General features: G+C 40.7%; 1 protein-coding gene across 3 annotated transcripts in view; it reads left to right on the top strand.

Moving 5' to 3' along the window:
- The window catches only part of cacna1bb (calcium channel, voltage-dependent, N type, alpha 1B subunit, b), a 209,735-nt gene that overhangs the window by 71,528 nt on the left and 114,929 nt on the right, over positions 1 to 23,278 (top strand). For all 3 annotated transcript variants that reach the window (XM_078270682.1, XM_078270681.1, XM_078270680.1), the window contains exons 6-8: positions 3,208 to 3,299; positions 3,997 to 4,149; positions 10,558 to 10,745. In XM_078270682.1, coding sequence (XP_078126808.1) covers positions 3,208 to 3,299; positions 3,997 to 4,149; positions 10,558 to 10,745 — 433 coding nt within the window. The remainder of the gene's footprint in view (positions 1 to 3,207; positions 3,300 to 3,996; positions 4,150 to 10,557; positions 10,746 to 23,278) is intronic.

Genomic DNA, 23,278 nt, shown 5'->3' with positions numbered 1-23,278 from the left:
TTTAGTGTGTACTTTTTTGCCCCACTGTATTTTTAAAGCTCAACAAGCTGCCAAACAAAAAGCCCTGCATTTGTCTTTGGCACTTTGTTGTTATGGCTAACTTAGCAGATAGTTCCCTATTGACACATCCCATAGCAACGTTAGCATTCTAAAGGTATTATATTTAACGAGTAGGACTGTGTTCAAACATTGTCTCCTGGTGAGCATGTCAACCATTGTGTTCAGTCATTGGCCACTTTACACTTCCATTCATGTTCATGAAAGCTCACTCATCGAACCGTGAGGAGGAAAGTGTAATTTGGTTGTAAAAGAATTCACCCGGGATTGAACATCATTATCAATCATACATTTTCTTCCAAGTCACATATTTTTGCATGAAGAACAAAAAGTAATAGACAACTAAATGAAGTGAAGTGTGTGTTCCTTCGTACAGATTTTGATGTTTAGCATGAATCACTCATATCTCTCCGTCTTGTTCTGCCATTGTTCCTTCAAGCTTAAACTAGTTAAGCTATAGTATATTTTTATTCCAGCGAGGAAAGGCTAAATCCCAGCATATACATTTAATGAACCACACAGTAAATGGGTACTTCATTGTGTATGAGTGAATTTGTACACCTATTTGGAAATTATGTAATGTATTACTTTAGTATAAATGTGTCTTTGTAAATGTATTTGTGAATTTGATAATAAGAGTGTGTGTGTGTGTGAGACGGATGATAGCATCACCCTCCATATTTCCTCTGCTGGTGTCTGGCGCCCACATGGATATATTGTGGTGATGATAAAGGGATATTAAAACTCATAGCTTCTTTCCCTGCCCGACTGTCTGTCTACACACTCATCAAATCACAGGCAACATGCACACACACAGATACACAAACATGTGTGCACTTAGCAGAACAAAGTGAGTTATTGATTGCCGAGGATATAAAAACAGCACAGAGGCATGATTCATGTTTTATATCCTCTTTTTATTCTGTTTCATCAGATCACTGTAGCTTTAGGTACAGTGAATAGACTACTCTTACTTGCTTCTCATTGGTCCATTAATGTCATACCAAGAACAGGTGGCTGTGTTGTTTCCACAGTGTCCATTAATTTTATTTGCTTCTAATTGAAACGCCCACACCGTCCTGGCATCTGGACTTCAGTGGTGATAAGGGGGACCTAAATGCTCTATTGAACTGATTGGGCGCAATGGAGGGCTGCAAAACACACACAAGTTGTACCCTCCAAATTTGGGCAGAAAAAGGCTGTGTTTCTCAGCTGCATCTAGAAAGGCCTTTGATCTGAAACAGGTTTATGGATCCATTTTGACTAGAATGTGTGAAAAGAGACACAGAGTGGGTTTCGATGATGAGCACCATGGAAAGAGACAAAGAGAGGATTTGGATGTGTACTTAATTCTTTACAGAAAAGTTTCCGTCATTGTGAATGCATGTATGCTGTGTATTAGAGACTATTCCTCTAAACGCTATTTTGCAGTCCTCATCGGTGTTCATCTTTAAGCCATCCCTCAGCTCTGATCGTCTCTTTGTGGTTCCTTCCTCTCACTGCTTATGTCTAAATCTAGGTTTCCTACAATTGATTAAAAAACAGCATTTGGAAATCTAAGAATGTCATAAACTGCAAAGCCTATTCATGAAATATGTATAAACAATATATTATATAGTATTACATAACAGCAGACTGATTTCATCCATAATGATAATTCCTATGCTAAACACAGATGTGCTTTATCGGTTACCATGCCAACTGGTAACCAGGGAGCAATAAGCGACCTTTCTTGTTTTCTACTTCTTTCTGTGTGTGTGTGTGTGTGTGTGTGTGTGTGTGTGTGTGTGTGTGTGTGTGTGTGTGTGCTGCATTTCTTTCAGTCAGCCATGTGTATATGCTACCCCCCATATAAAAGGTATTGTACCCTTGAGGATTTTCTGCCTGCTCTGGGGCTCCCGACGCCGGAACTTAACTGAGAGGTTTAAAAAAGCATGCCCATTTGGGATGTCATAAATAATATAATTTATACTCAAATGTGTTTTAAAAAACGCATCATGATTGTTTTCTTTTTCAGCGAACGGAAAACGATATGGCATTTCAGTCTAGTAATCAGGCTAGTTTCATTTCTCTCAACAATCTGAGACAGACTTCTCTCAATCTATTATTTTGTCTCTCCGCCATTGTTGGTCAGATTTGCTAGCAAAATATAGCTATACAGGATAGAAACTGACATTACAAAAATAAATGATATTGAGTGACAGTTTATGTGTAATGACCTTGCCCACAGAGTGTGTCTGTAGCACACAACAGAATGATGCTACACAAAAATCTGTTTCAGCCTTGTGTTTAAAAGTCAAATTGTTGGTAAGAATATTTGAGCTTCCTCAAAAAAAAAAAGAAAAAAGGCTGACATATGCACCCCCTATATTATCCCTACGTAAATCTACACCAATGAAGCAAGGTCTCCCATAGTAGGGAATGTGTAGGAATGTCTAAGATTCCAGATCAAATTAATATTATTCCTGGCTGCAGTTCACTTACACTTTATCTCTTTACACTAATTCCTTTTATCATATTCCTCCTCCTCTCTTTCTTTAACTTAATCTCTCTCTCTCTCTCTCTCTCTCTCTCTCTCTCTCTCTCTCCCCCCTTAGCCTAGAGCATGTTTTTTTCTGTTTTAGTGGAGCACTTAAGTCTCCCCCTCTGTACAGCCTGTAATGAGGACTGCCAGCTGTGTCACACACACACACACACACACACACACACACACACACACACACACAGACGTGCAAGCCACAGTATGGCGCTCCTTCACTTGTAGGTAAAGCATATATAAACAGCGCATGACGTAATCAGACACACATGATCAACCTATAGGCTGTGTGTGTGTGTGTGTGTGTGTGTGTGTGTGTGTGTGTGTGTGTGTGTGTGTGTAATAAGGCAGAAAGATTATTTGTGTTGAAATTCTTTTCTCGCTTATTTATTTGTAAATTCAATATATGTGGGGTTTGGACAGAAATAAACGAGCAATTTTGTGCTTGGAGAATCTAATTGGCTTTTTTCAATTATTTTTTTTCGGACATTTTCAAAAAACATAAAATAATTGTTTGTGGCAGCCTTATCTTGTGTGTATCAATGCTACAGTGAAATACTGTGCAGAGATTTGAACCATCCTTGTGTGGATGTTTGTGTCTGTGTGTTTGACAGAATCCTGGCCACGGTGGGTTCGGACTTTGACCTGCGAACACTGCGCGCGGTGAGAGTGCTGAGACCCCTGAAACTCGTGTCAGGAATCCCCAGTAAGTCACTTAACATTTGAAGATATTATCATTTCAAGAATTCTATAAGAGACAAAGTGGCTTGTACAAACTACAGAAACTACTTTCTCTTTTTGTTCTTTGCTTTGATATGTTGATATATTCTTTACTTCAGATGTAGGTACAGATGTAAGTGTAGTGAACTAGTCTTTGAGTGTCTTACAAAGTTATCTTTTCATCTATATAATTGGAACATTTTCAGTAGAACATTGAAACAAAGAAACGTGCGCTACAGACTTTTATTGAAGCGCGGGTCAGCTACAGTAAAGGCTTGACTTCAATAGTTAAAAGATAACTCCTGATTATTACAACTTGGGATGGACCATCATTTTCATAGGTGATAATTACATTGTACTCACCAGTTTAGCTGCTGAGACCTGGGTGCCGTTAACGGTGCTAAAAAGAACTTGGAGACAAAAATACAAGCAGTCAGACAATCAGACAGTAAGCATCTATCACATCACAGGTAACAGTGATGTTGTTGTGTTCCCAGATCACAGCAGTTATTTTGGGTGGTTACAATGTTATCCTAACTGATAGAATGTATGGCCAACAACAACAAAAATAAGACCCAAGGTGCAATAAACCTTGATCATGGTGTAAAGCAACAACAACAAATAGGCCAAGCTCTGCTAACACTCTCTTCCCTCCCCTCTCCCTCATGTTTCCTGTCTCTCAGGTCTCCAGGTGGTATTGAAGTCCATAATGAAAGCCATGGTTCCTCTGCTTCAGATCGGCCTGCTGCTTTTCTTTGCCATTGTCATGTTTGCCATCATCGGGGTAGAGTTTTACATGGGCAAATTCCACACCACCTGCTTCAAGATAGAGACTGGTAAGAGCAACAGCTTGGCTGTGTTTGTACGACAACACTAATTATCGGCCGAGTTGACGCCAGGAAAAACTTTCTCTTCTGTCAGCTGCGTTTCCATATTTGTTACGCATGAGAACGTATATTGCATCGCATATTTATGCAGGCGTACATAAATGATTCATTGGTTGTGTATGTACTGCACATGTGGCTTATGAGTAGCCGCACATTCACAGCGCTGGCAGGCACTGTGCCAATATCAACATACAAACAAGTGCACAGCAGAATTTCTGACAGCCATTTTCACATCTTGATATTGATTAATGGTATTTTCACAGTCTTCAGGTTTTGATTGATTGCTTCTGCTGTATCTCAATAGAAATGCGCATGCACTCGGCCTCCCGATGAAGTTCTACCTCAGATACTAGTTCCATCTTTCTCTTACATCAGAAGTGCGTGCTAGTGAGCAGCAGTAATACCTGACATGGCATTCCTTGCTGTGTGAGTGGGAGTTAAGCAGTTTTATCTCCTCAAAGGGATAGTTTGGATAGTTTGAAGTGGGGTTGTATGAGGTAATTATCCATAGTAAGTACAGTAGATAGTGGTCTCCCCCCCCCCCCAGTTTGGAGAAGCAGGCAGAAGTCCCTCCACGAAAGCGAAGTTGTGGACGGGGGCAGCAGCTAAACATATTTTAGCCACCTAAAAAAGTCAATGTCAGTTTAAGTGTAAGCTATATTTAGAATACTTTTATTATTTTGCCTTGCCATCAGACAGCCCTGTTTAACTTTACACGAGGGGAACTGAAGCCGTTATCTCTGCTCTCTTCAAAGCCACCAGACTCCTTCGACAAAATAAATCATTTCATCTCGCAGGACACGGGAGTTGCTGGTCTACTGCTGTTTCGATTGGGTTGTTTGTTTGTGTTAATGTGTTTTAAAAAGGGTTAGGAACTAACAAAAATATCAAACGGACAAGACAAGGGAATGGATAATGGCTTCAGTTCCCCACACGTAAACTTAAACATGGCCGTTTGACGGCAAGGGAAAGCTGCGAAAATATTGTAAATGTAGCAGGTATGGATTTCTTTAGGTGGGCCTTTTTTAGGTGGCTAAAATACATTTTGCTGTGTGGCCTCATCCACAGCAGTACGTTATATAAGTAAATAAATATGGAGAATAGGGTTTACAAGTAATTAATCAGTATTTACATTGGTTTAAATAGATCTGTGTCCTTTTTTTCCAGTTTCTGCAATTATTCCAAGGACATTCTCAACTCAACTCAATACTCTATACAACTACATCATTATTTGTTGACTTGTATGCTTGTCTGTAATTTAAAATGACAGATAAATCCTACATACTTGCACGTTCAGCTGACCTTAAGGTAAAAATGATACTACCAACTGACTGGATTTAGTTGAAAATGTGGCAACACATCTTCTTTGTCCATATAATAATGATTTTTCCCTATAATAATTCCCTATAATTAATTCCTCTCGAGGAAATTCAAAGGAAACAGTAGGAACCATGACAATGTAAAGGGATTTTTGTACATTTAAAAAGTAATGGTGAACCACCAACAAACTCCGAGATCTTGCACACAGTGAGGATCAAAACTGAAACACATGACACTTTGTAAAACCACCAATAATCACTAGTATGGTCTGTGAAAATAAAAAGGAGGGTAAAAGATCCGCCTCTTCCCCTTGTGTGTGAGTTAGAGTAGCAATAAAACTCATTACTGATTAATCACAGCCAGGTTGCTATTACAGTGTTTATATTATATGCAGCATTATAGTAATTGTACAAAACACAATCAGTCTGCTCAGCTGAAATTACCCATTGTGTATGTAGTGATAAACACTATAAGAAGGCTTAATTTCCCCACTGCTGGTGTCAGATAGAGTGTGAAGGCGTGACTTGAGGGTTATTGGCTGGGCCAGCTGTAAATGTGTGTGTGTGTGTGTGTGTGTGTGTGTGTGTGTGTATATGTGGGTGTGGGTGTGGGTGGGTGGTGTGTGCGTGCGTGAGTGTGTGCGTGCGTTTCAACCCAGTCAGGGTGCTCGTAGTGTTGCGAGCAATTGTGACAGCCTGCTAATGTACAGTACGTGTGTTATTGAGTTATTTTAGTCACAGAGACACAGCAGGGTTTGATTAAGATGAGCAGCACGGGTAACAACTTTCTACATGAACAGGGGTGATTCCAGGATTTTTTAAGTGGGGTGGACACAGGGGGGACCAATAGCATAGCAAATCTGCTTAGAAATATAGGAAATATTGGATAAGAGAGAACAACACAATGTAATTTCTGCACACTGTGTTCACATTCATTAATAATTTCACTTGTTTTTATTTTCAACAAATTGTGTATCCAAATACAATACACATTTTCTATGGGCTCTTAAGGCAGAAATTTGGATCGTCATCATGGAAACATTAATTGGTCATATGACTGGCTGGGAAGATTTTACTACTGCTTCTAAACTGGCCTCAAAATTTCAACAAAGTACACAGTGGCCATAACAATGTGTGTTTAAAGTACATTATATATCCATTCACCAAATGGAAAGGCAGCGATTGTGACAGTACTCTGATCCAATGGAAATCTAATTTGTCAGATTGACAGCACTCTAGCCCAATGGATTGGATGGGGCACCGGGGGGGGTCAATCATATTTCAGGTGCCACCAAAGGTCCCCCCTTTAGACCCGCCCCTGTACATGAAGGGTGTTTTTTTCTGTGTGTAGGTAATGCTGGATAAAGACCTTGTGTGCCATATGTCTGACTATATTTGCATGTTTTTTTCAAGTGTGTATTCATTGGCTGTCCCTTTACTTGAGTTCTGGGTTGTTCCTTCTTTGTGTGGTAGGAAATTGTTTCTTCTTCTCTTATTCTATGTGCTGAGACTTTGCCTTTAGATACGTAATGGATGTCTTGTCATGAGCCATTCATTCACAGTTTGGTTAAAAACAAACACACAAAGGGATTGAATTGGATAATTTCCCTTGGGACATTAATTAGACTATAAACAAACTCAGCAAATTCCAAAATGAGTTAAGATCTTCTGCAGATTTAACAATGAGTAACAAACTAGTATTTAATATTTCACCTACATCCCATTTCCACTTGCACTGCTTAATCAGCTGAATAGTTTAGTGAAGCGTCATAATCATGACCACAGCACTATGAAATATGTCTTTGATCCTAACGTTTTGCAAATGTATTTAGATTTTATTGATAAAAAAAACCACACAGATATATGTCAGATCATTTGAACGTTCTGTACTCGACATTCAGAACATTAGTGTAGCAGCAAACACATATTTGAGAAAACATGGGTATTTCCAGCGTGATATCATGACTTCACGTAAAACATACACGCCACTGTCCTAAAGCCAAGTGGCGTGTTATCTGTACGCATTTTGAGCTATCTGCGTGTATGTCTACGCTGTCTGCTGTATCACAGCGTAAACATACACGCCACCTGCCACTTTCTAAACCACTTTCATACTACTCGCTACGGCGTAAATTCACATGCAAACGCAAGGTAATGTAAGTGAATGGAGGCCAAACAGCGTTGATAAACATGCTGAAAAGCGAGTGTGCGTCTTCATAACACGCCAATAACAGCATACCAATTGGCGTGTCATACATACGCCACTTCATGAGATCAGTCTGGTATTTCATGTTTTGGGGAACTCTCTGTGAGAGCCTTGTGGAGATAATGCCAGCCCACAGGTTTTTATTCCTCCAGTATTTCAAAAACAGCCCCATTTAAACCAATTGATTGAAATTTTCACCTTGATTTTTAAACGTTTCATTTAAAAAAATAAACAAAAAATAAAAGATCTAACTTTAATGATGAGCCCTAATTACTTTGTAAATGTTCTAATTTCAATTAGGAACTGCACCCAGTAGAAGAAAATAGAGCCCTGCGATGTTCCCTATCATCCGTGGACACTGAGTCCGGCTGACACAGCACCTGTCAGTAGGAAGAAGAGGGACATATTTTACTGGAGGGACACCAGAGGGATGTTGGCTGTGCAATCTGGCTCTGCAAATCATCGTTAAAACTTGGCACGGCTTGTGATCGTGGCACTATCCTTCATGAAACTCTGGGTGAACAAGGCATCTGTTATACTCAGCGCATTTATTCTGTATTCTGATCCCCATCTGTTGACGTGTGCCAGCACATCCTTTCAACAAACACTCAGCACCCTCCATGTACTCTGTCACTGTATAATCCCTGAAAAAACTCAAGCACATCTTGCTTAGTTAGACCACATGCACACTAAGATGACTAAACCTGAAAACACATCTTTTACAAACAATAGTCAAATTTCATAGCTCATTGCTGCGCATGTATCATAGCCTGTTTGATGCGTTTGGCATTTATCAGTGTTTGGATTGTATCGTCTAGTTAGTACATCCGTTAGGAAATATGTGCCGTGAGGTTATTGTACAAGGCAAACAGACTTGAAACACAAGACCACCGAGACCAAGTCATCACCAAGACCAGAGTGCATGGAGACCGAGACCAAGACTTTGAAGGGTTGAGACAGAACCAAGACCAAGACCAGACCGGTGTGAGTCCCACACTGCATGCCACTATAAAATGTGGAAGGTGTTGATCATAGGCACTCCTCAAATTGATCTGAAAGATCCACATTCCGAAAACCGAAACCTTCTTAATCTTTCCCCTTGTGATGGTTGCAGCTGCTACCACATAACTGCTCTAAATGCCTGGAACCCTCCTGCACACACTTTAGTTTTCTTTATACTTTGTACTCATTTTCTCCCCGAATTAAATTTGGCCTTTTGAACTTATGTGCATACGTCAGCAAATGTATACTGATATTTCTGACCAAATACATCGTCGATATTGCTGCAATATTGTAGGGTCGACACTGTAGGGTTTACGCGAGAGTTTTGATAAATAATCACCAATAATGTGGATACAATGATTAAGTGGGTAAAGGCAAATAATAAAACGGCTATTAAGTCTAAGTTCAGAAAATTACATCACTTTTCTGTAATGCAGCCATTAAAACCAAGAAAAGACAACACTTGTGTCATATCACGAAATTACAGTATCCAAAATTTAAGACGATATCTAGCCTCATATATCGATGTTGATATAATATCGATATATTGCCCAGCCCTACGTTAAGTCTATTTAATTTTATTCTGTTTATGTTAAGTTAGCATGCCTGAATAAAGTTCTGTTTAGTTGACCTCTTTTATGGGCCCAGAACTTTGTTACATATTTTGTGAAACGTAGGAAAGCTTTTTGCCCACCTCTTTAGTTGGGCAGGTGCGTTGGATGTGACCAAAGGTCGCAGATCAGGAGCTTGGAAAGAATCCCGCACACTGACCATTACTCAAGCAATTATTTATTTACAAAATACAACGTTTCGGTCGTAGACCTTCACATATCTTGTAAATAGTTCACTTTTGCGGAAAAAATCTTTGAAAATCCACCTGTGACTCCTCAAGTCGCCAGCTCGCTCCTTTACACCCCCGCAGTTTTGTTTAGAGAGATGGGGAATGACTTCCAAAAATGTCGATCATGTTTGTCGCTTTAACCTCTAGGCCACCTGGGCACCCCAAGACTAGAAACACCTGCATCATTTTGTAATATGGTATCCTCAATTCTGACAGTCACTGTGATATGCAACAATGTTTTGTCTCTGGTTCAAACGTTTTGTCTCTGATGGATGTTCTTATTTTTCCAACATGCACATTTCAATGATTTTGATGTTGCAGATGTGACAGTAGAACTGTGGTTATGTTGTGATGTAGAGGCCCACCATCCAAAAGGAACTTTCACCTGCAACATCAAGGCCAAAAATGAGTTGAGAGAAATGTGCAGAGAACAAAGGAAATTAAATGAGAACCCATAAAAACAGCATGTCTTAATGTTTTGTTTAGTAACTGTATAGGAAAAGGGGAATCTCACAATTAGGTACCGTCCATCTTTGTACCGGCCTTCACCTGCGGTCACAGGCTTTGTGCAATGACAGAATGAGGTTGCATGATAAGGTTACGAGGTCAATGGTCTTCATTGAGAGGAACCAGTTGAGGTGGGCAGGGCAACTTGGAGGATGTCCCTGGGAGATTCCCTTTGGAAGTGTTACCGGCTTGACTGATGACCTATTGTTAGGAGGGAACATCAGAGCAGCATGAGGCAGCTGGACAAAGATGCAGGGGAAAAGGATATTTTGGCTGCTCTGCTGTCCCTGCTCCAGTTCTGACCCAGTTCAATGCCACTTGGGCTTTAGTGGCATTAAATATGAAAACTTTACAATTATTCAGTCACTTTCTATCAACATATCTATCTATCTATCTCCCCATCTAATAGATATTTCAGAAGCAATTTAAGTAAAAACATAAATATGCTTATCCCTTCCTCTCTGTACTTCTGTGTCGGTCAGGTGAGAGAGCTGCAGACTGGCCTTGTGGTCTGGAGCCCCCGGCCAGGATGTGTCCCAACGGGACCCAGTGCAGAGAGTACTGGACTGGACCCAACTTTGGCATCACCAACTTCGACAACATCCTGTTTGCAGTGCTTACTGTGTTCCAGTGCATCACCATGGAGGGCTGGGTGGACATCCTCTACAGCGTGAGTCTATATGCACCACAGACTTCAGAATGTCGTTGTATGTAGTACAAGCTTGATTTCTTGCTGTCTGTCTGTTTTTCCTTACATTTTCTTCATCAACATCTTCAATCTTATCATCTTTGCTCAGCTATTTCTCACTCCCTAGTGGCAGGGATTTAAGATTTCCTTTAAACCCTTTGGTCCAGAGTATTATAACAATTACTGGCCAGATTGGTGTAGTTATGTATATTTGTGGTACTCAACGTTATGGCTGTAAGATGTGCAATATCTGGTAGGGCACTGGTGCAATAATTTTAATTTGTTACGACATTGTGCATTTTGGCATCGTGCAATACAAGTTATTGATCACAGCATGATTTAATGGGAAATGTGCAATTTGGGTAGAATTAAGTTCAATAAGAGGGGAAGGATGTGCAGTGGGTTCTCTTTCTTCTGTGAGTGTGAGGAAAGGTAGGGGGGTCTTGTGTGAGGTTTATTGAATGTTTATTGAACACATTGGATAACATAATGTATGCTTATGTTTCATGCATGTTTACTGTATGTTTATTGTGTGTTTATGTGCGATGCGTCGCCATTTTTGTTCTCAACTGCCCAAGACAAATTTCTCCTATAGGGGACAATAAAGGATTATCTTATCTTATCGTATCTTATACAGTAGCGAATGAGAACAAACATGGAAAGAGATGTCATGTAACAATCTGCGGCTGGACACAAAGCAGAGATGTTGAAGGCATGACAACTGGGTCACTTGGAAGACCGCCCGAGCTGTCCAAGTTTTTAGTACGTTTTCTCTCTCTCCAGGGCCGAAGCCAGGGTTAAAAAATTTGTGAGGTCCACAATTTTTTGTTTTAATGAAGCTTATTCACTGCATTTCTGGACGATCAAAATTCATACCAAAATGAGACGTTCAAACACAACCCAAACTATACATTACACACACACACACACACACACACACACACATACGCTCCTTATCTATAATTAAATACACTAGTGCAGTGCCTGTTGAAAATGTGCCTGTTTGGAACGGCCGATTGCTTGGCCTGTGGTACTGCTGCTTATAGAATTCATCAAAACCAAATTATACCCCAAAATTACTTACAGAAGGACCCCGAACCACTTCAAATGCAAATCCACTGTATACTATACTACTAACTTACTGATTTACCTGACACAGACCGTTGCAGATTCAGAATGTAATCACAAAATATCACAATGAAAATGTGGAGTAATCAGACATTAGCGTCATGGACTCATGGCAGTGCGCTACCCACCGGCCCGTAATGAGAGCTAAACAGCACATATCTGCGTTAATCACCATATGTATGTATGTGTATATATATATATATATATATATATACCGACCGAAAGGATATTTGAGTCGGGTATGGCTGCAGCCTGGAGACCTCCCGTCTCATGCCCTCCTGGCTTGGTGCAGTCCGCAAGCTTTGACTTTTCAAAATAAAAGCTTGCGTATGGTCCGTTATGTTTTCGTACAGTGTTTTGGATGTTTTTGAACTAAACAGTACGGCAGTCATGCAAATGAATCAAATTATTTTTTCATCAGAAGTCTTAGTTACAACACAATGGAGCTAGTTTTGTGTTTATGTGTGAGCGGGATTTATTCAGTTTGGGAAATCCCACGGTCTCTCTCTAAAAAGCTACAGCTCAAATAGTCTGGCTGACTAAATAGGGAGGGATCCATCTGCTAGCGATAGGGGCTAGAGACTGAGAGAGCTACATGGAGCTACATGGATAAATGTACACCAAACAAGCCACTTTGAAATGTTGCTGTTCTCACAAATACAAAAGTTGGGTGACCCTCCCCCCTAGACTAAAAAGAATTGGAATTACCCTCCCCTCAACAAAGAATAAAAAGACATGACCCTCCCCTATTTTCCTCCGGTGGTCCATTCTATAAATACCGAACTGTCCCTAAGCTGCACAATTAAGTAACTAGTAACTAGTACATTTACGATGCAGTACTTTACTACTAACCTAACCAGTAGTATTTTGAAATCTAAAATTGTCTAGCCTCCCTTGTGTTTATATCCTGCAAACATTTAGGTCTTTCTTTCATCTTTCTTTCTTTATTTAATTAGCATTCCTGGTGGTGCCTGAGCCCTAAGATTTGTATTGCCAACGACTACCTCTGTTATTGTTGTGCCCATAGTCTATATCCTTCTCTTCCACTTCCGGGATTGTTCCGGTGCTGCAGGAAATTCCCTTCTACTTTCTTTGTGTTGGAATTTTAAATTCGGTGGCTTTATGAGGACTATGGTTAACTGCTCCTCAGATCTCTGCAGGGTAAATTGAGACAGCTAGCTAGACTATCTGTCCAATCTGAGTTTTCACTTGCACGACTATTTTGCAGCAGCTCTGTGCCGAGTTTAGCACCACCCACAACGATTCTGACTGGCTTAAAGAAATGCCATTAAACCAAAGCACGTTCAAAGACCCTCCTTCAGCGCGCTTTGGAGGAGGGTCTGGCAAAGCGAGACTATTGTGCACATGACAAAGAACCTTGAACTTTCTGTGCTCCTACTGTATCCTGTCAGTTTCAAATGGTTTCATTCAGATGCAGATATACATTGGGTTTATTAGTAAATAATTACTGAGGTCTAGACCCTGGTGACCTCATAGCTGGCTACGGCCATGTATGTCACCAACCCAAACAGTTTTTTTATCTAAATGCCAGCACCTGAAAAAAAACATAATTTCCTTAATGCATTGTGGCCCCTGATACTGCTTTTGGCCATCAGTGGTGGGATGGGAACTTCCAAACATCAGACTTATATGTGAGGTTATCCAGCATTGCAACCGACTTGTAAACATGTCTGAACAGTGGCTCATTAGAAAGATTCTTACTTGGGACATTTTGCATGAGGACTAATGAGGTGAAAACTTTATTTTAATATTAGATTCATTTATTTTTTTCAAAACAGGTTACTGTGTAAAAGGAGGTGTAGCATGAGCAGCATGTTAGCAGACAACAGCAGCTTCAACCGTCCGCCTGTGTCTACTCAGGATGCATTCAGGCACAGTATTGATTATTGCTTATTAGTATTGCTAATTTTTACACTTGATACGTAAAAATAAGCTTTAGGTCGCATTTACGCACATGCAGTGTGAGTCAAAAACATGAGCCATTCCATTTTACTTGGCAAATTATTTATTTGTTGCATTATTTGCACATATACTACTTATGTATATCTCCCTCTGTTTTCCTCCTTTCAGTTTTCTAGTTTACTCTCCTTTCCTTTACGTTTATCTTCTTTTCATCCCTAAACACCTCCTTTTCCTTTCCCTGTCTTCTTCACTTTTCCCTCTACTTCATCTTTTCCTTTCCCGGGAGATAGCAGCTAACTGGCACTACATTGTGAGCCACTTACAGAGCTATCTTTCCTCCTCCTCCTTGTTCATGCTCTTCATCCTTGTCTCACTCCAAACATCTCCCGTAGCTTTTTTTGTCTCATTATCCAAAGCGATGCAGAGCTACGCAGCTGTGATCTGAGAATGACATTTTCTCTCAGTTGGTACTTTTTTCTTTGCATTTTGGTCTTTTTTTCCTTTTCCTTCTTCTCAAAGTCATTCCTTTTGATCCACCTGTTATTTTTTACTGCACTTTTTTTGTGTGGTGTAGTGTATTCCTTCCTGCCCACCTATTCAACCAGGCATTTCTCTCTGTACTGCTGAATTTCACCATCTAGTGAGTCCTCTCTCTTCTTTTCTATCAGTCTTTTACTTCTTCATAGCCAGACTGATTCACATGCATAAGGGGTTGTTTTGCTAAGGTGGGAGAGATTTCTTATGGCCTTGTAGAGACCATTCTTATGTCATGTTGAGGCAGATACGGCTGATTTTGGGACTGTTGTGATTGGTCCAAGTGATGCTCTAAAGCTTTTACTTTACTACACGCAGACATTGTTGAGCTCATTGGAAAGCATTGTTATTACAGTCTTTGAGGAGCTTCGCTGAAGTTTAACACCTTGCTGACCATTCGTCTCTTGAAGCTAGTTATCCATTACAAGAACCACGGCCATGGAAAATACTGGTTAGTGACTGGCTGACAGGTGTGCATTAGCATGCTTTAACGCTTTAGTGCGTGGGCGCCTGGATAGCTCACCTGGTAGAGCAGGCAGCCATATATAGAGGCTCCTAGACACTAGACACTGTGTCTAGGATTACTCCTAGACACAGTGGCCGCAGGTTCGACACCGACCTGAGGCCCTTTGCTGCATGTCATTCCCTCTCTCTCTCCCCTTTCATGTCTACAGCTGTCCTATATGAATAAAGACCTAAAATATCTTAAAAAAAAGCTTTAGTGCGTAACTTTTTGATATTAATGAATGGCTGTTACATTCAAGCAATTGCCAAATGAGTTGATACAAAGCTAATTAAGACTATCAGCTCCACACAACTCTCTCAGTATGGCTATGTTCAGAAGATTGCGGTGGTGCAGCTGGTGCAACCCTCAAAATGTTAGTAGCGCGTAAACTCCGACCTAAGTTACAACTTATGCTCAAACTAGTCTACGTTTCAACTTACGCATAGCTGGTGCAACCCAATGCTGGTCTAAATCCATGTGCAAGGTACACCTAACAGCAGATAGCTAAAGCAACAGTATTTTCTTGCATTTGCTATTGCTAACATTTATGCTCCTTGTCAATGGTGAGACAGACCTAGCCATTAGTTAAACATAGCCTAGTCTATATCCACGACGTTCCCCTTCCGGGATTGCTCTGTTGCCGACGGAAATTCCGCTGGATGTTACTCTTTTCGGCCAGATGTCCGTTACCTTCCTCTTTCTTTGTGTTGGAATTCTAACCTCCGGTGGATTTCTGAGGACTATGGTTAACTGCTCCTCAGATCTCTGCAGAGTAAATTCAGACAGCTAGCTAGACTATCTGTCCAATCTGAGTTTTCTGTTGCACGACTAAAACAACATTTGAACGTACACGTTCCACCAAAACAAGTTCCTTCCCGAGGCTATTTAGTAGTGGCACCTTAGCACCTCCCATGATGATTGTGATTGGTTTAAAGAAATGCCAATAAACCAGAGCATGTTTTTCTCCCATCCCGAAATGTTGTGTGGACTAGCCAGACCCGCCCAATATGACGTCCAATGCAGTGAAACACTGTTGACTTGTGATTTGCTCTGCTGTGCATATCGCGTATTTTCTTTGAACTTTTTTTCATTGTCTCTATCTTTTCCCAGCCCTATTTGTAGGGTTTGTAGGGTATTTAAATGGTATATACCTATTTGTAGGCCTGTAGTGTATCATCCAATATCCTGTAACCTTTTCAGACATGCCCATTCCAACAGTTTTGGTTGTTGAGAAGAAGTTGTCATTGTTAGTTCCTTCTGAAAGTACCTGTAACTTACCATGTGAGCAGGGCCAAATGTTCCACAAAGTTTAACCTTAAGAATGTGGCGAACAAATAAATAAAAGGAGAAATTATGACAACCCTATGCAGTGGAAAAGAGCCATAGCTGTGTTTGTGTGAATGCAGTGGAGCGTGCACGCTTGTCATCCATGCATTAATATCCTGAGTCTACAAATGTAGATGCACTCTTGGTACAGAAGTGGGGGAGGTTTAAGTTTGAAAAATCATGAAGCCAGAAAAGCATGGAGGCGGGAGCTCTATTCTGTGGATTATATACTTTCCTGTAACCCAGCGTTAACCCCGCAGATTGATGACCATGCTACCTCTGCCCAGAGGGGGATTGCTCAGACCTTCCTCTCTAATGGTGTGCAAGAAAATGCAGAGTACCTCTACCCATCATTACCATCCTACCCCCTCTACTTCTTCTTTCCTTATTGCTTCCCCCCCATCTTTCTTTATAACTTCACCTCCCCCTGCGAGGCCACGTCCCAGGATCCTGTAGTCTCCCAGCAGCTGATGTAATGGAACAAAGCACTGCTGTCTGCCATATTATTCTTCAGCTGGAGGGAGTGGTGACAATGAGGGCACATTCAGCGCGACAATATGTCTTTGATGGTGTGAGCATAGTGTTACCAGTGATAAGATGAAATACAAACCAGGAAGTCCAGTTTGAAAGCTGATCAGACAGGAAAACACTTGACAATTTTAAAATCATAAAGATTTAATATTTGAAAAACTGCTCAGAGACTTGAAAAGTTACTTGGTAACACTTTATTTGAAGGGGTGTGCATAAGACTGACATGACACTGTCATAACTATGACATGACACCTGTCATGACCATGGAGTCTTTTTGAATGTTCATGACTGTTGTCATTAAGTGTCACTAGGTAAATTATGACACTTTTAATGCAAAGTTAGAATTGTTCGAGATGTTTGTGTTATGACAACCTGACATTAAGCAAGACAATAAAACCTGTCAATGTCTTTGTTATGACAAGTTGACATTAACCTAGACAACATAACTTGTCAGTTTTACGACAGGGAATACACTACTGAGATGGTTTTATTTCCGGGTTTGGCTCTTTGCCCCCAGGGGGCTGAGTCAGCTAACTGGGCAGCTGTGCAGCTAATCAAGCTAACTAGCTAACGGCAGCTAGAGGGTGACTCTTTCGCGATGTCCTGCAGTATGGGAGTCAGTTTCACTGTTGGTAACGTGATAGGGATGGAATAGAGCATAGAAATCAACGGGAGCGGGCGGTGAGTGCACCCAAAGATTGTGAGGCATTTCGTTTTAGAAAAGAGAACCACTTACAACTCACAATACGTTTGTTGATAGGCTACTCTGCGGCTAGCAGTAGCCAATCAGAGCAAGACAAAGCAGCTGCCCTGTTCACAAGCCAATCAATCAGTGTCAGCGCCTACACCGATAGTCGGCAAAATGGATTCTGGGAAAGAAGCTGTTGCAATTGAAAGTGTCATCAAAGGACCCCTCAATCCATTTTCAGGAGCTGTGAGAAGATCTCTGTTAGGAATTGCGTAATGAAATTGCCTAGGCCTGCAGGTAATGCATGTATAGTGTAGCCTAAATTTCCGAGGCAACCTCAGTGTTTGACCGCGATTATCCAAACATGCTGCAGGGGGGGTACAGAGTCTGATAACTTTAGACAACATAGGGAACGAAACGGGAGCGAGACGGGATTTGGGAGTCTTTCTCTCGGGATTTTGCAGGACAGGATTTTTTTTTGGGGGGCATTCACGTGATTGGAGCGACGAGTGATGAGTGACGAGATCATTACCGTGTCACCCTCTAACGGCAGCTAACTACGGTTAGCGGTTCCTTTAGCAACAAGTAACATTATCTGTCCAAAACTCATTAAATCACCTCGCATCTGCATTGACTTTCGTCAAACTGGTCTTCTCCAAATGGTTCCACCTTACTTGAGGTCAAGGATAAAATATTCATGACACATTTATGATGGTCTCATGACAGCCAATGTAAAACCCAACCACTTAATGTAATGGTAACACATTAAGCTAAATAGTTTCTAAAAGTTTGATAATGTCAAGTTGTTATAACAAAAACATCTCAAACAATGCTAACTTTGCATTAAGTGTGATCGTTTACCAAATGACACGCACTGACAACAGTCTTGAACATTCAAAAAGACTCCTTCTTGTTAATGACATGTGTCATGTCAGTCTTATGCACACCCCTTCAAATAAAGTGTTACCAAATAATTTTATGTGCATGATGCAAACTCAGTGTAAAGGCAGAGAAAAAAGACACGTAGGCCTGGTTCAGACTGAGAGTAACACTCAGTCTTCATTTCAATGATACCACTGCATTGGCACAACAATAGTCCTGTTGAACCTGACTCAACTGTTGGAAGACATTATTAAACAAACGATTTCCTTGATTAGGTATTTTTGTTTTGTTGGGTGACGTTAATGTTTTCTCAGACACCCTGCAGCACCCACAATGCGTCAACACACCACTCTCATTTAAATCAATAGGGAGATGACCTTTTCTGAACAAATTGCTCTTGTGCCCAGGAAGACAGCAAGCCAGCATGTCCTGGTACAGGATGAAATCCAAGTCTTCACACCCAGTGAGAGAGCCCGGGAAGGAGAGAATGTCACTAAACAGAGTCAACGCTCCTTGATGTTTTAATCACGAAAGAGGCAGATGAAAAAAGAAGGGAGTGCAAATGAAGAGAGATTTCAGCTTATGCTAATGATCATAATGTTGCCAGCCGCTGCAGAGCTTTTGACTTGAGCAAAATATCCTCCCATCGGTGTCGTCTTTAGCGGCTAAACCACACGGTGGATGTTACAAATATGCAACTCTAGAATGTTGGATGCCAGATTATGGTGGAATACCCTGGCACCCTACATCCACCAAATTTGAAAACTGAATATTAATATGAAGACAGATTACTAAAGGCATGATCACACTTTGTCTTTGCCTCTATGGTTTTTATATACTGTATAGTATACTTCTGTTTTTCAATTTTTGCACACGGTAAATGATCTAAAATGCTTCTGAGCCAAAACAGAAAATGCCATATCATTTATCTCTCTCCAGCACAAAACATGTTCACCTTCATCTTCACCTTCAGATCCCATTTTAGATACTGTTGCCATGTTATCACCAGCTGGCAGCAAACACATCAGATCCGATTTTTTTTCATTCTGACATAATTTTCTCATTGGAGTCCCTTTGTGTCCTGCTTTTGTCAAGGCTAGGGAAATATGGTTAGGGAGAGATCATGTTGGTAGGAAACAGGAACCACTTCCCATAAGGTTTTGAAATGACAATCACGCTATTTCTGCTTTTGCTCTCAATGGACAACAAACGGTCATAACTGAAACGCCTATAGAGAACCTTGTCAGGTAAATGTAAACATAGTTGGTTTTAGACATTTGAACACATGACAAATGCTGTTGTTTTTCTTGTAAGGCCAGTCTTATAAAAAGATGTGAACTAACTGTAACCTTGACCAAAACCCCTAACCTTAGCCAAGCTGTTTTTGAGATGAAATGCACACCACACCTTATAGGGGAACGCCACTGATTTTACACATCAAAGTCTGTTTACAGGTCCTGATAATAATAATAATAATAATAATAATAATAATAATAACAATAATAATAATATATCCGACTTATATTGCACTTTTCAAAGTTCTCGAAGACACTTTACATACTGTACTATAGGATTAAAAAAACAAGCAGGAAAGAAGAAATACAGAAAAAGATACAAAAATGCAAGAGAAGATTAGAACCATTTGAGCCGGCTAGGTCTTGAGGCGTTGTACTGCATATGTGAACCTTTTGTGGCTTCAGGAGACTGTCCTTCCCTGAAAAACACCCCCACGGTCGTTTGTCCAAGCAGCAATTACGACCCAAATTTATGTTTTAGTCAGAAACACATTCGTCATAGATGTAACCATTTATTGCAACAAATGGATATACAGTTATGCTTGGCGCTGATGGCTGCACTCTTGATAATGCTCCCTGGACTAGCCAAGCAGCATGCTAAGCTGAGACAGGGATCGCCATGCCATTGGGTTTAAAAGAGTGAGCCAAAAGAAAGACATTGAAAACTATTTTAAACTTTGAGTCATGTTAGGACTCTGAACTAGGAAGGTGGAGGCTGGGGCGGCAGTAATGTATTCACTCAAAAAGGAAAACCCGATATACAAACCGTTGCTATGATACATACAACAAAACAGTGTTTGCTCGAATCAGCCAGCGGCAGCACAGAGCCTACAGTCCCTCTGCTTTACTCCCCGCTGGGAAGACAGCGGACGCCGGGAGATGGCCAGGTAGCTTGTCTGTGCACCGACGGCCCGATGATCTTCCTGGTGTGTCAGCATCTTTAAGGTTGCTTTCACACCTACCTCGTTTGGTCCGTTTTAGAATCCTGGAGCGTTTGGTCTGATAGTCCGGTCGGTTTGGGTTGGTGAAAGCTCATCCAACCTCTGGTGCGGATCAAACAAACAATCTCTGGTTCACTTGAAAACGGGGGTCTCGGTTCGCTTCCAAGTAACCTAGAGTTCACTTCGGTACATCCCTAGATTAAAGGGATGATAACTTTCAGATCCATAGGCTGTTCTGACCATACGTCGCTGGTCGTCTGTGTGACATCATCAGTCATCGTCTGTCAGCTGCTCTCATTGTTCGCCGCCTTCTAAAATATTAGAAACACTATAGCAGAACCAGAAAACCCAAGACGTAATAAGTTTGGTGTTGCTCTATTATTTCTGAGACCACAAGTGTCGGCGAGTTTCGGATATTCTGTCCAATAAACAAGCGACCGTCTCGATCTTGGGACGTGTGTTTACAGTGTTTGGTGCGTTTGAGTGTGAAAGCAAACCGAACTAAATGAAAATTGCAACAATATTGCAACTTTATTCCTGAATCTCACAGAGTCCTCCGAACTATAGGTGTGAAAGCGCCCTAAATGCCATTTACAGTAAGCAAGAGACTCATGCAATAGACACAGCTCAGAAAACAAAAACAAAAAATAGGTAAAAAATGAGCTGCTGATTATGCATCACACCACAAGCCAAGATATAAATCATCCAGATTTTTGTACTGATTTTCATAGCTTACTTTAACTTGTGTTTTTAATATGCAAAATAAACACCTCATAGCAAATTTACAAAGTAACATTTTTTTTAAATAAAGATTCATAAAAAACAAAAATATTGAGTGAGGCCTATTTATGTACAATTTCTCTGAAGAGACTTTTATAAACCTCAAAACACAAATGCATTTACAGCTTTCAGTTACGATCTTGACTTGATCCCGCCATGTCCATCAGTCTTCACTCTCCACTCTTTTTTCGCAGAAATGCCACAGCAGTGATCTACTAAAGACAGCAAAGACTGGCACTGATTCACACTGTGAATGCTGCTTTAGCTCTGAGACAGTCGGCACTGAAGTGACACTGTTGTAGCAGCAGCAGGATGTGTGGGTGGTTTCTAAGCGTTGATAATGTGCCCATCTTCGTTTCATGCCCCGTGATTGTATTACATTACTTCTCTGTCTCTCCTGGTAACCTCAAGGCTTCCATCAAATTAGACGTGGCCCTAATTACTTCTGCTGTGTCATGTTCAGGCTTACAGCTATAGTGCGTTGTTTCTGCCGCCCCCATGAGGAATTCTAAGTAATGACAACAACACTGTCGGCGCGTCCACATGATACAAGCCTTGTATGTGCCGTGATCGCGCACAGCCCCCACCCCTTCCTCCACACAGTTGCTAGTAGTCAGGGAGGACACGGAGGATTAAAAAAAAAAACATGATAGACTCTTCAGAAGAGGTAACTGTTTTCACTTGAGTTTCTGCGCGCGAAAGTCACCGGACGCCACAATCTTCTGAACATAGCCATACTGAGAAATACAGAGAGAGAATTGTGTGGAGCTGATAGTCTTAATTAGCTTTGTAGCAACTTATTTGGCAATGGCTTGAATGTAACGGACGTTGATTAATATCAAAGTTACGCACTAAAGCTTTAACACTGCAAGAAAAGTCCATCTTTGTTGGGAGTCCCACATGCGCTGTACCTAGGTAAGCACTGCTAGCTAGTCAGTTGCAGAGTATGAGGTCGTGCTACGCTAGCAGCTAGGCGACCATTATAACGTGTTACAAAGTGACGCACGTTGGTCACGGAAGTAAAGGCTGGACTACAATAGAGCTGTTTGGAGCAGTTTGTGAACAGTGTTTTCTGTTGCAGATGGTAAGTCACTTTGGAGTGGACTTTGGGCTTTTTCACTTTGTAAACCTATAATGTGCACAAAAAAAGATATATAACACATTAAAAGGGAAAAGACACAAAGCATAATATGAGCACTTTAAAGTTGGTGTGTGTGGCAGCACTGTAAGCTGAGAGTGGGAGTAAACTGTCACACCACAACTGCATGATGCATGGGTCCAAATCATAAGGCAGAGTTTGCTTTTTTCCTCACTGATCATTCAGAGCCAGCGATGACTCATGGGAATAACAGAGGTGGAATAACCATATCATGTCAACTCGTATAAAAACATCAAGCTCAGTGGATATGTCACTTTTAGTTTTTTTTTGTACGGAATGGTTGGTATATGTTTTTCAAACAAGTTTGGTTTTTAAAAGTACCATAATTAGCTTTTCATGTTGGTTATTAATACTATTTCAGTGCTTCTGAATAAATAGATCTTTATCTTATTATACTCATAACTACATTTTACTCTTCTGTCATCGCAGTAGTTAAACAACATATGGGGTCATTAGAAGTACTGCTAAAGGCAACATAATGCATCAGCAGTTTTGTAATGAACAAAATGAGTATAGCCAGTGGCCTTGATTGCCATATGCCCTGTATTTGCCCTCTTGCTGTGCGCTCTGTGTAGTTTAATCTCATTGCATGGCTTTATACCCAGTGCACTTAAAGGTTGGGTCCAAAGCAGGGCTGTGGGGATTGTAATTTTATATTTATTTATACTCTTTATACAAAAATCTCTGTAATATGTTGTAAAATAGTTTAAAAAAAGACTTAAAGAAAAGTAAAAAGAACTGTAGGGGCATCATGATTTTGACCTTAGCCACCTCAGAGACTTTTGGTGAGATGTATTATATATTACACACACATATCAGTTGC

The sequence above is a fragment of the Sander vitreus genome, chromosome 16 (genome assembly GCF_031162955.1).
Source record: "Sander vitreus isolate 19-12246 chromosome 16, sanVit1, whole genome shotgun sequence".
Taxonomy (NCBI): Eukaryota; Metazoa; Chordata; class Actinopteri; order Perciformes; family Percidae; genus Sander; species Sander vitreus.
Note: the sequence above shows the minus strand (reverse complement) of the source record. Positions and strands in the feature narration are given on the sequence as shown.